This window comes from Marmota marmota, unplaced genomic scaffold (assembly GCF_001458135.2).
Source record: "Marmota marmota marmota unplaced genomic scaffold, marMar, whole genome shotgun sequence".
NCBI classification, from domain to species: domain Eukaryota; kingdom Metazoa; phylum Chordata; class Mammalia; order Rodentia; family Sciuridae; genus Marmota; species Marmota marmota.
The window spans coordinates 15,638,189-15,650,568 of NW_026000164.1; the positions used below are offsets into that span (position 1 = coordinate 15,638,189).

General features: G+C 46.6%; 1 protein-coding gene across 7 annotated transcripts in view; it reads left to right on the forward strand.

Moving 5' to 3' along the window:
• The window catches only part of Wdr91 (WD repeat domain 91), a 29,687-nt gene extending 18,329 nt beyond the window's left edge, over positions 1-11,358 (forward strand). For 6 of the 7 annotated variants that reach the window (XM_015493810.2, XM_048786907.1, XM_048786909.1 and 3 more), the window contains 8 exons: positions 94-284; positions 788-938; positions 2,742-2,836; positions 3,010-3,178; positions 6,126-6,234; positions 6,876-6,988; positions 8,380-8,577; positions 10,838-11,358. In XM_015493810.2, coding sequence (XP_015349296.1) covers positions 94-284; positions 788-938; positions 2,742-2,836; positions 3,010-3,178; positions 6,126-6,234; positions 6,876-6,988; positions 8,380-8,577; positions 10,838-11,002 — 1,191 coding nt within the window. In that variant the 3' untranslated portion in view covers positions 11,003-11,358. The remainder of the gene's footprint in view (positions 1-93; positions 285-787; positions 939-2,741; positions 2,837-3,009; positions 3,179-6,125; positions 6,235-6,875; positions 6,989-8,379; positions 8,578-10,837) is intronic. The other variant, XM_048786908.1, reaches the window with a different exon arrangement.
• Positions 11,359-12,380: the final 1,022 nt, after the last annotated feature.

Sequence of the window (12,380 nt, forward strand, 5' to 3'; positions counted from 1 at the left end):
TCCTCGGGACTGTGTGACCACTGTGTCCCCTGTTGTGCTCCTGAGTATGGGAGACCCCTTCCCATTTGATGAATCCCCACTTGCTAACCACAGTGTGCAGAGAAGAAACTGGAAGCCAGTGGCCCTGAGGCTGAGCCCTGCCCAGATCTCCACATGGAACCAGTGGAGCCACTGACACGGGTGTCTACAGCAGGCCCCGAGGGAGGAGGCCGCCCAGAGCAGCCCTTCATCGTGCTGGGGCAGGAGGAGTATGGGGAGCACCACTCTTCCATCATGCACTGTAGGTAAGGGGGGCCGGGCCCACCAGGAAACGCTGTGAAGCCTGGATTTTCAGGCAGTGCATGTGAAGGTGTGGCGACAGGAGGGTCGGGTGGATGGTGGGATGGCAGGTGGCCCCTGAAGGACCATGTTCTGCAGGCTCAGAGAAGGGCTGGACCACTGCCTTCTGGGAATCTTCTTAGAGCTGCCATTGTAATAGTCAGTCTATCCACCCTTCCTAATAATGTTTCTCTGAGTTTTAGGAACAAATTACTCTTCATTTTAGCCCCCAAGTCTCTTCAATTATAATTTGCTTTATATTGGCGTTTTTAGGAAAATATTTACCATTTATACATTTTTATTTAAATATGGTTAAAAAAAACATGACTTTTCAAGAAAAGAAATACTCTCAAGGAATGTAAGTTTTAGAGTGAAGAGGGGCTTCTTGTTTTGACAGCCCTGATGTATTCTGGGGCCCTTGAAGAGAATGAGGCTAGGATGCTAACATCGCCCTTTCTCTCTTGCTCAGAGTGGATTGCTCGGGGAGGAGGGTTGCCAGCTTAGATGTAGACGGGGTCATCAAAGTGTGGTCCTTCAACCCCATCATGCAGACCAAAGCATCTTCCATTTCCAAGTCACCGCTGCTCTCTCTAGAATGGGCCACCAAACGGGACAGGCTGGTGAGTGACACTTGGCTAACAGCATCTGCTCTGCAGTCCAAGTTGAAGGATTACCCAGGGCTCTTGACAAGACTGAGTTGAGGTAGCCAAGCCAGATCCTTCCCTTCTCTCCATCCCTGGGCAAGCAGAGACCTCACATCCACAACTGGCCTGACAGGCTTCTGTTTGCTATAGCAGAGAAATTACTGGGTTAAGAATTGAAATGAGGGGACCTGGAGGTGGTAGAAGGCTTCCTCCTGTGTTTACCAGTCTGTCCCAAGAGATGACCCAGCTTTCTGTCCTCTTCCACCTGTCCTTGTTTTTAACCCCACTCTCAGTGTGCTCCCTCCTGCTGCTGAGAACCCTCCTGACTAGGCCCCCAGGGCAGCAGTTTATGCTGGTGAGGAGATGGTGTTCTGTATTGTGTCATCCAAAGAAGGGCCCCAGGAATAGTAGCTTTTTCTTTCTGTACATTAATATATATGAGATGGGGTTTGTAGTTAAGGGGCAAATTGATTTATTGTTTTTCCTTTCATTCCATTTCTCAGGGATCATACACTGCAGGGGTCAGAGGCCCATGCTGAGTTTGTGTAATTTTTGACCTCTGAAGGAATTATTCTCATGGGCCTAGGGTCTCAGAGCTCCTAAGAACAAATTACTCTTTATTTTAGCCCCCAAGTCTCTTTAATTATAATTTGCTTTCTATTGGTGTTTTTAGGAAAATATTTACCATTTAAAATACCATTTAAATGTTTACCATTAAAATGTTTGCCAAGTGAATGTTGAGGTCACAATCTAGCTAGTATTCCTTGGGATAGCCTCAGACTTTGGCTGTTTCTAGGGCTTTCGAGATTTTCACCAAATAAGTCACAAGTTCCTGGAGGCAAGGATAGCCTGTTACGTTTTCTAGAGGCTGCTACAGATCCAGAATCAGAGCTCCCCCCTGAAAAGGCAAATGGAAAGTCACCCAGGCCCCATGACTGACTAGACCAGTATAGAGAGAGGTGGCACGTAGTCTGGGAGTGAGAAGAAGGGATTGGAACAGCTGGGATTACAACCAGAGTAAAAGAAGATCAGGGGGTCATATGTAACCAGACAGAACTTTTCCAGGTGAATCTTAGGAGACACATCTTTCCCATTCCACAGATGCTGCATTATTCTGTTTTTTGTGTGTGGTTTTTTTTTTTTTTTTTTTTTTTTTTTTTTTTTTTTGGTGCTATAGCAACCCCCCTTCCCCCAAGGCTGGATCCTTTGTAAAGGTGCCTGCATTTCCTCTAGTCAGGGTTAGCTGCCTCACAACATGGCAGATGGCATCATGATAGGAGTGTGTGCTAGAGGAAGAAAATACATGGCAAGGCAGAAAGCCAGTGCTGGTTCAGGGATCACAATTTCTCTTTTATAATGACTCTCCAGAGGGACATCTAGCTCATTTTGTGAGTTAATCGCTTCTGAGAGCAGTGCCCTAATGACCTCATCACCTTACCCTAGGCCCCACCTCTTAAGAGTGCCTCCACCCTCAACTGCCACAACTGGACCAAGCTCCCAACATGTGAGCCTTGAAGGACACATTCAGGCCAGATTCAAACCATAGCAGATAAATTTTGTGGTTTTGCTTCTGTCTGAGGTTGGCTTTGTCATCTTAATTTAATTTTTAATTTTGAAGCGTGGTCCAGTATAGGCAGGTTTCCTCTGACTGCCTGGATAAGAGGACAAGGGGCTCACCCTGCAGCCTGCCCAGTCCAGCACCTCACAGGAATGGGCCCCCTCTGGTGGTCTTCCCTGACTCACATACTGTCCTTCAACACCCACCCCTTCTCATTCCAGCTCTTGTTGGGCAGTGGTGTGGGAACAGTGCGTCTTTATGACACAGAAGCCAAGAAGAATCTCTGTGAAATCAACATTAATGATGATATGCCCAGGTGAGCCAGGCCCCTTCCTCCTCACTTGTCAAGGTCTCAGCTCGCTGCAGGTTCTCTGTAGGGCCAGGTCTTTCCTGAGCCCAGTGTCCCATCTCCTGGAACAGGATCCAGAGCTGAGGCTTGTCCTCCCCTTGGGCAGGCGATTGTCTGACCCTCGCCCACATGTATTACAGAATCCTGTCTCTCGCGTGCAGCCCCAATGGGGCCTCTTTCGTCTGTTCGGCTGCAGCTCCGAGTCTCACTTCCCAGGTGGACTCCTTGGCACCGGACATTGGCAGCAAGGGCATGAACCAGGTTCCTGGCAAGCTGCTACTGTGGGACACGAAGAGCATGAAGCAGCAGGTACGGACCTGCTGTGGGGCCGGTCCCCCATGGGTGCGCACACCACGTGGAGGCACCCTGCCTGTTGCTCCCCTGTGGTGCTGGTGAGGCTCTTCCCCTCTCTTTGCTTTGGTCTCCTCATATTTTTGATTTGTGAAAAAATTTCTAAGCTTTAAGTTTTGAAAATTAAGTTACTCTGTTTGGGCGGATTGTTAGTGACTAAAGTCATCAGAATTGTGCCACAGACACAGAAGTCACCCAGAACCTACTAGGAGGCCTTGTGACCTTAGGAGAGAACTTCTATTTCATCTGACTTCCTGGTAGAACTGTGTGAGAATTACAACAGCAGCTGGCAGCAGTGAGGACAGGTGCATGCCCCTAAGAAGTGACAGCTGACAGCCAGCTCCTGGGCACTGGCCTGCCTTCCTGGAGCCAGAGACCTGTCCTCCACAGGTCTCTGGCTCTCTGTTAATAGACCTGTGGTGGATAGGTCTCTGGCTGTCTGTTAATAGATACCTGCACTGTCACTGGGGCCCTAGAGAGAGACGATGTTGAACTCACTTGCTTAGAAAGCGTGGTGTTTTTTATTAAAATTAGTGGTTTCAGTACTTAGAAGTAATGTGTTCTCTCTCTCTTTTTATTTTTTTGTAGTGCTAGGGACTGAACTCAGGGATCACGCGTGCTAGGTGAGGTTTGTAACACACAACTAGACTCCCAGTCCTTTTATTTTTTATTTTGAGACAGAGTCTTCCTAAGTTGTTGAGGCTAGCCTTGAACTTACCATCCTCCTGTTAGCATGATTTTTAATCTTATATTCACTTGTGATTTTCAGATTTTTAAATTAAATATTGACTACATATAAAAGAATATTGAATCATAGGTAGATGATCTAATGAGAAGAAATGCAGTAAAATGAGTGCCTAATTTAAAAGTAGAACATTAGTATTACTCTTTGCCTTTTTCCAGTCTCCACCTCCTCCTCTTCCAGAGAAAACCTGTCTTGAATTTTGGTTTGCTATTTCCTTATATTTAAAAAATTAGTCTATAACACAAATATACATTCATAAACAATATAGTTTTGTGTTGCATGTTTTCTAACTTTTATGAATGGAGTCATAATCATTTTTTCTCAAACTTTATATTGTAAGTTGAAAACTGATTCTCCTAACTCTGTGGCTTAGTCTTATCTTCTCACTTCCTTTGCCTAAACCGAAGCTTGTTGTCAGTGGAATGGGCTTTCGTTTGTGGGCTCTCTTCTCTCTTGGACTGCCTTTAATATCTTACCTGGTCTCTGGGTGTGGATTTTTAAATTTGAAGTTTTTTTTTTTTTCTTCTTCTTCTTCTTTCCTTAAACTCCTGCTTAGGATTTTTTAGGTTTTCTGAATCCAAGGATTTATGTTTTGTTAACTCTGGAAAATTCTTAGTCATTGTTTTTTCAGTCTTAGAGGTAGATCTCTGCTTATCTCTTCCCTTCTGGAACTCCAGTCAGGTATGCATTAACACTTCTCTTTGCTGCATTCATGATGAGAGTTTTTCAGCTTTGTCAGTTTGCTAATTCTCTAGTCTGTGGTGCCTAATCTTTTAATTAACCAATCTACTAGGATGTTAATTTCAGTTTCTCTGTTTCTCATTTTTAGAAACATAACTTCATTTTTAAAACCTGCTTTGTCAGGCTTAGAGTCTCCTATTTTTGCCCTTTATTTTGTTTCCTTCTTTTATTTTGTTAAAAATCCTCAGTGTATTCATTGTACCTCTGGTAATTCCCATATCTGAAGTCTTTGTGGATCTCATTCTTCTCTGCTATTTCTATGGGTGTTTGCCCCTTTTGCCTTATTTTCCTGTGTCTTGTGATTTTTTTCCATTGTGGGCTTATGTTTCTGGGACCTTTATCCTTGAGAATATTTTGAGACTTGGGGGGAGGTGCATTCACTTCCTGGGGGCACTACCAACTCCTGACAATTTAAAAATAAATTCTCTGCTAGGGTTTTCTTGGACTATTTAGGGATTTATGGATTTGGATTATAAATCCCTATCAGGGCAAGTTTGTGGTTATGATTTGCAGAGAGGTAAGTTTCCTTATTCTGTTTTGCAAAGTAAGTTTTTTTCTGGTTTATTCTTGCACTGAGAATATAGCTCTTTGGAGTCCCAGCTGTGCACAGAGATTTCTTCCTACCTGACCTTGAACAGGTCTTGACATTGGGGGCTTCTGAGTGCTTCTTGGCAATCAGAAAGAGAACTAGGGTCATGTATATTTGATTAATGCCCCATAGTGAAGGTCAGTTTCAGACTTCCCTCATCCTTTGGAGTCTGGCTTTCCCCTCATTACTGGCATCAGAGGATTTCTTTATTTGCCAGCTCAGCACTGTGCATGTGTGTATAAATAACACCATATAGCATTCTGTCTTGCATTTTTAGTCTCAGGAGGGTAATTTAGGGCTCCTGGGTTCCATGTTGTTTGGAATGATAATCTTCATTAATCACTAGTTCTATATATAATCTGAGTTCTATAAGGTAGTTTTGTTAGCTCCTGTATTTCTAAGTGTTGCCATGGGGAGATGTTTCAGGGAATGGAGAAGCTGCATGACCTTTGCATGGTGGGTCCTCTGTTGCTTAGAGCTGCCAGTGATGAAAGTCAATCGATGAGGTGTTCTTCCCTGCAGGCATTGTGATCTTGCAATTAGACCTAGCTAGAATGTACTTAAATGTTGTGTATATTACTAAGATATAGATGACTCATTTTATAAGTGAGCCAGCATGTATGGAAAACAGATCTTTATGGGCTCAGTGGATTTTGCCTCTCAATACAGTACAGCATAGGAGGTCACAGCCCAGCACTAGGGAAAATGCTTAGGAATTTTTCCAGAAAAAGGTATTTGAAGGGAGGAGCTGGCAGATTATCCATTGGGTTCCTATGCTTGTATCTGAGTTGGAATAATCTACTAATTGTGATTTTATTTGGCTTTAACAGCTTCAGTTCTCTCTGGACCCAGAACCCATTGCTGTCAACTGTACAGCCTTCAATCACAATGGGAACCTACTGGTCACAGGAGCAGCTGACGGTGTCATCCGGCTGTTTGGTATGCAAGTGTGCTCATGGCAATCCTGGTCCCCACTTTGTGAGACCTAGCTGCAATAGAGGCTATTGCAAAACCCTGATTTCAAATCAAGAAAGCTTAACCTTGGTCAGAGTTTTTAAAACACTCAGCACAGTCCACTTGGTTAATGTCAGTAGGCATGGGGGGCGCAGCTCAATGGTAGTTTGGTTTTGAGCTGTTTGATCTGACTTATTGTTGCCTCTTTAGGATACAGGACACAAGAGTAACACTTTCCTGTTCAGCTGTAGGTGGCTCATTCCCCTCTGTTCCCAGGGAGACCTCCCCAGGGTCTGGGATGGGACAAGGCAATCTTATCTTTGGTGGATCTCTGGGCGCCCTGGGGGACATTATAGAGGCCTCAATAGGAAGGATGCCTATGTCCAGCTCCTCCTCTCCCCATGCTGCTCCCGCTAGGTGTCCTGAACCTCACTTTTAACCTAGTGAAAGAAGCTACTTCTGCAGCTCAGAGGTAGCCCGGCTTCTGTGGAGGGGTTACCCTGTGGGGTTTGGGAGTCCCATGGCCCCCAGAACAGCTGTGCCCCCTGAGTAAAGGCAAGAGGATCCCCTGCTGTGGGAGGGTGCCTTCCAAGGTGCGGAGTCTTAATGGCATCTGATGGCCTCAGACATGCAGCAGCACGAGTGTGCCATGAGCTGGCGGGCCCACTGCGGGGAGGTCTGCTCCGTGGAGTTCAGCTGTGATGAGAATGCTGTGTACAGCATCGGCGAGGATGGCAAGGTAGGTGCCCTCAGGATCAGCGAGTGCTGGGACACCATGACAGGCTGGCAGCGGATCCAGAACTCTTTCTGCTATTGCCATGACCTCTTTCTGCCTCAGTTTTGTCATCTGTAAAATAGGGATAAATAGTAATCTATCTCCCGGGCTCTTTGTGGGGTTTAATGAGTGCGGTGGAAAAGGGAGTACCACAGCCGTCCTCCTCATGGCAAAGTGACTCATCTCACCCTGACAGATCTATATTTGGAGCTAAGATGTGTTTTGGTGAGCTTGGTAATTGGTGGCCTTATGACCAGCCGTGGATGCATGGAGCTTGCTGAGGGCCTAGTGACAGCTTCCCAGAGGCAAGCAGGCCTGAGCAGAGTCCAAAGAAGTTAAAAAGAAGCCACCCCTCCCCCTCAAAAACTATAAGGAAGTGCCCCATGTAGATTCCCCTTGTGGAAGGGCATGATTGGAAGTGGGAACAGTAAAAATGGTAGAAAGGGAGCCAGGGTGGGCAGAGGTAGGAGAGAGACTTGGCTGTGCTCTGCCTTCCTGTGCCTTTGGGATTTCATGCTAATGACCTGTGCTGTCATTGAAAACAGTAACTATAAGGTCAGTTCTTTTTATTTTTGAGACAGGGTCTTGCTGTGTTGCCCAGGCTGACCTCAAACTTCTGGGCTCAAGTGATCTTCCCACTTCAGCCTCCCAAGTAAATAGGTGTAGAGATGTGCACTACTGTGCCCCAGCTTCAGTTCTTCATTGGAAAACTCTAGGAAGGGATTTTTAAGATAAAGCTTAACTTCCTATGTATCTGGGTAGGATTCCCAATAAAGAAGTGGTCACAGTCAAGTAGCCTGTTCATAAAGTGGGTTGGGGAATTATATGCACCACAATAAACAAAGCTAGCTTTGTAACTACACCATGCAGTGTCCAATTGTTGCACTGCTGAGAAACTGAAAATAGATTTGGAATTTGTCCTCTGTGCTTTTAATCCTAAATCAGAAAAATCTAGTCAGGTTCTAATTCTAATAATAATAAAGACAGTAGTCATTGACCTGCTTGAGAGACCAGAAATCCATGCAAAGCCACTTGCTGTCCCTTTTCCTCTCCTGGGCTCAGGCCAAAGCAAAGAGAAGAGTTAGACTTTGAAATGAAGTTGCTGTTTTTCTAGATTTTCATCCTTTAAAATAACGTGGGTTGGTAAGAGGTGGGATTTGGGGAGGCCTGTGGACCTCCACCCCTGTTCTGCCTCTGTAACTTGAAAGGGCTTGCTAAAGCTGTCAGAACTGTTGGTGGAAGGAGGCAGTTTGCCCCAACAGCCTTTGCTCTGGGCAGGCCCTGGGCTTCCATCCAGGATAGGGCCTGGCCGGCACCCCACTGAAGAGCACTCTGGTTGTGCATTTTATCTGCAGTTCATCCAATGGAACATCCACAAGAGTGGCTTGAAAGTATCTGAGTACAGCCTCCCCTCGGATGCCACCGGTCCCTTTGTACTGTCTGGTTACAGCGGCTACAAGCAGGTTCAAGTGCCCAGAGGCCGACTCTTCGCTTTTGACTCAGAGGGCAATTATATGTTGACATGCTCTGCCACAGGGGGAGTCATCTACAAGGTAACTGGGTGGTGGAGTCCTGGTGGGCAAGGGAGCTGCTTCTTGGCGGTCTGGACCTGGCCAAGCTGAGCATGGCCCTTTGTCCCACCCTGTGTGGCAGTGAAGAAGTCCTGGACACAAGGCAGCACCTGAAGTCTTCTAGCTGCAGGCTAGACTGGTGCTGGGCCTGGACCTTAGTGCTGGTAAAGGAGGTGGGATTGGGACAGAATATAAGGCACCTGTTGTCCTGCCCTTGACAAGCATCTGACCTTCTCCTTACCCCATTCCTTGGGGATAATAACCTATTATAGAAAACACTGAGGAGTAGCAAGAAGAGTTGGGGAGTGTGGGAGAGGGAAACATGCCCCCCCACAGAAAACAAGCTGAGTGGTTTACTGTAGTTACTCTAAATAGGCAGGCCATGGGCAGGCCATGAGTGAAGTACTTCACAGTCCATATTTGAGACAAATTTGAGGGGGTATACACACACACATACACACCATATATATAACAACAATGTAAGTTGTTGACAATGCAAGTTTTTCGTGTCGTATGTGTTCTTCAGCTTACACATTTGTTTTAATTCTCAAGTCAGAGCTGTTCTGTTTCATGTGCTTTCTTTGTATAAGTGTATGAAATTACAAGTACCTTCCTTTTTACTAGTATTATTCATTAGACCTACTGATGAGGATTTGTGTTTGGCCTCATCAGGTACCTAGTGAATTCAATTCTTAGCCTCAGTGTTAATTCTTTAACCACCTGACACTGACATTTGGTCTGTAGGCCTAAGAAGTTATATGAGGTAAAATATTCTCAGTGTTCTTGTTGCCACAGATAGGACAGCAGCTGTGTGGCAGGCCATGGACTCGGGACTATGCAGTGTACCAGGGAGATATAAAATATGATCTCTGTTCTCTTGGGTCACACTCAAAAAGAAACACCATGGGTGAAGGAAGATGATGTGGTGTTGAACAGTTCCAAGAGGAAGAAGCTGAGTGGGGAGTGAGTCCTCAGGGAAGACTCGGGAGGTGGCAGGCTGTGAGTTGGAGGCCCTGGAAGGAGGAGGAGCAGTTGGGTAGAGAGGAAGGCGGGCCTTGGGCCCCACATAGCAGAAGTGAGCGAGGAGTTCATGGCAAGGTAAGGAATGCTACATGTGGAACAGAGGAGGTACTAGGGTGGGAAATGAGGAGGCTTCTAGGCTGACCTGACATGTGCACAGTCAGCAAGGCTCCTCTTTTCTACAGAGGATGGTTGTTCTGCTGTTTCTTGCTGTCCCTACAAATTAGCTACACAATTTGTCATAATTGTGCATTTCTCAGTGGAGATATCCAAGCCTAATTTCGTTCTCCAAAGGTTTGCTCTGGTTGGTTTTCAGTGGACTGGACTTTGCTCTGAGTGGAGATCTGTGTGTGTGTGTGTGTGTGTGTGTGTGTGTGTGTTTTATTTTTGATCACACAGCCTTTTCATTTGCCCAGATCAACTTATATGATTTGCAGTCACATTCACTCTATAATTAATTAGTTGAAAGATTTTCCTGTGAAATTTTTAAAATACTGATGCTGGCTTCCAATTGCTTAAAGAATCTACTGTAAAACTGTCCCAGTTTACAGTCTATAAACAATTTAATTGACACTTTTACAAATGTTTCTCCATGAAGGCCAAACACTTCACACCTCCTGTTCTGTTTAGCCCTGTAGAGTACTTTCACTTACTTCCGTTTCCTGTTCTGTTAGTAGCTGACCCTTCACCCATCTGCCTAATTGCTGGATAGTGGTGCTGGTGGGATAGAGGACCTCATTTACACGTTAATCCAAGGCCTTCCTGTGCCAGGGCCATTCTGGGTGCTGTAGGCTGGCCACACTGCAGGAAAGAACTAGACCCTGCCCTCCTACAGCTTATGTCCCTGCAATGGGAAGCGAACCTTAAACACATGAGCAGAGTCATGAGCAGATGTCAGCGAGTGACAGATGACGCTGTGAGGCAACACCAGGCGGGTGCAGAGGTACTGGCCCACAGCACGGTCAAGGAGACAGAGAAAGTGGCATTTTTAAGGAACTTTGCAGGGACTTGTTTTCCACATAAAGTGGACCGACTGTAGTCAGGAAACTGAGGCATTCCCTGGTTCACTTTCTGGACAGGTGACTATGTGGCCCTCCCCACATCCTTGGGTTTGGGTGGCTGCCCCAGACTTGAGGCAGTTTGGCCTCCAGAAGTGGATAAAATGGATGTGTTTATGAGTGATGTCTGCTGATGGTTCATCTTCTCTCCTGTTCTCTTTTAGCTGGGTGGTGATGAGAAGGTTCTGGAGAGCTGCTTGAGCCTGGGTGGCCACCGGGCCCCTGTGGTCACTGTGGACTGGAGCACTGCCATGGACTGTGGGACCTGCCTCACGGCCTCCATGGATGGCAAGATCAAGCTGACCACCCTCCTGGCCCATAAGCTCTGAAGGACCTGCCTCAAGTGACACCACAGAAACAGTATTGTCCTAGTGTTGGGGGAGAACAGACACACCCCTTCCAGGTTCCTGCCAGTGCAACAGATCTTCAGGCAAAGACTGTCCAGGGGGCTTGGGACTGTCCAGCTTCAGTGACTAGAACAGGAGCCTTAAGGAGCAGGTGGCATGTTCTTCCCACAGAACAAAGTCATGGGCTGAGAAGGATCCTCTGACTGCGGGAGGAAAGCTCGGGAAGGAGAAACAGTGATGGGGGCTGTGTTGGCCCAGGAGAGATTGACAGTATTTTATAAATATATCTCTGCTTATTTTTCTTCTTTTTTTTAAAAAAGAGAATGCTCTTGCAGTCACCTGGTGTCTCTTTCTAGGATGCGTGTGTCACTTTGCCCTGATGATAGTCAGCCGTGGGCTCCCTGCCTTTCTTTCCCCACACCAGGTCTTTCTTTCTTGCCTCGCTGGCCATCAGTTCACCTGGGCTTTATGGGAGTGGGACATGGGCCCACAGCATGCTCTTCTGTTTTGTCTGGGCTCAAGTTGAGGCCAGAGTGTTCTGTCTTCCCTGAGAGGTGGTGGCTTTTGTTACAGAAGCCTGTCTGGACGAGGGCAGGTACACAGGCCTCTGCTGCTGGTGGCCCAGTGTTATCTGGAAGCTGCTGTTCCTAGCACTTCATTTGGTGGCTTCTCTCATTCTTCCAACTTGAAGCCCTTGAAGTTGAACAGTGCCAGCCACTTTTACTCTCTGCTGGCAAGTGGTGAGAGGGCCAGCTCCCTGACCATATGGCTAGAAGGACCCCTGGGTTTCAGGTCTGACCACTTAAGTCTGAGCTGAGCCTGGACTAGTGGTGACCATGCCCCCGCCTGAGGCCTGCCTGCTACTCCCCAGCTGGGCACCTTGAAGAGGAAGATTCTCCCACAGTGGCAGCTGAGGCTGGGCAAGTGCAGGAGCCAACATTAGACTGGTGGACCTGGTCCTGGGGGGCTCCCATGCTTTTCAGGGTGACCTTGTCACCTATGTATGGGGAATTGCTGCCACCAGCAACTCAATATAGTCATTTTATAGCTTCTTTGGGCTCCCACCCAGTTCTGGAGCAGGGCTGGAATGGCTGTCTTCTGCTGGGACTGAGGGACAGTAGAGAGAGATATGGATGTGGCTTGGTTACAAGAAAATACCAGAGACTTCATGGTAAGTAGTTACCCAGTTTCTCCTATTTCCATCTCTAAAATGAAGAAAGTGAAGACTTCTCCACTGCCATGTCTTCACGTTGGCACTGAAACATCTGAGTAATCTGTCTCACCCCAGGATTCTGGGGGACAGTCTAAATGGTCTTGAGTTTCATCTGAGAGTTCATGGTCCAGTTTTTCTTCTCATCTC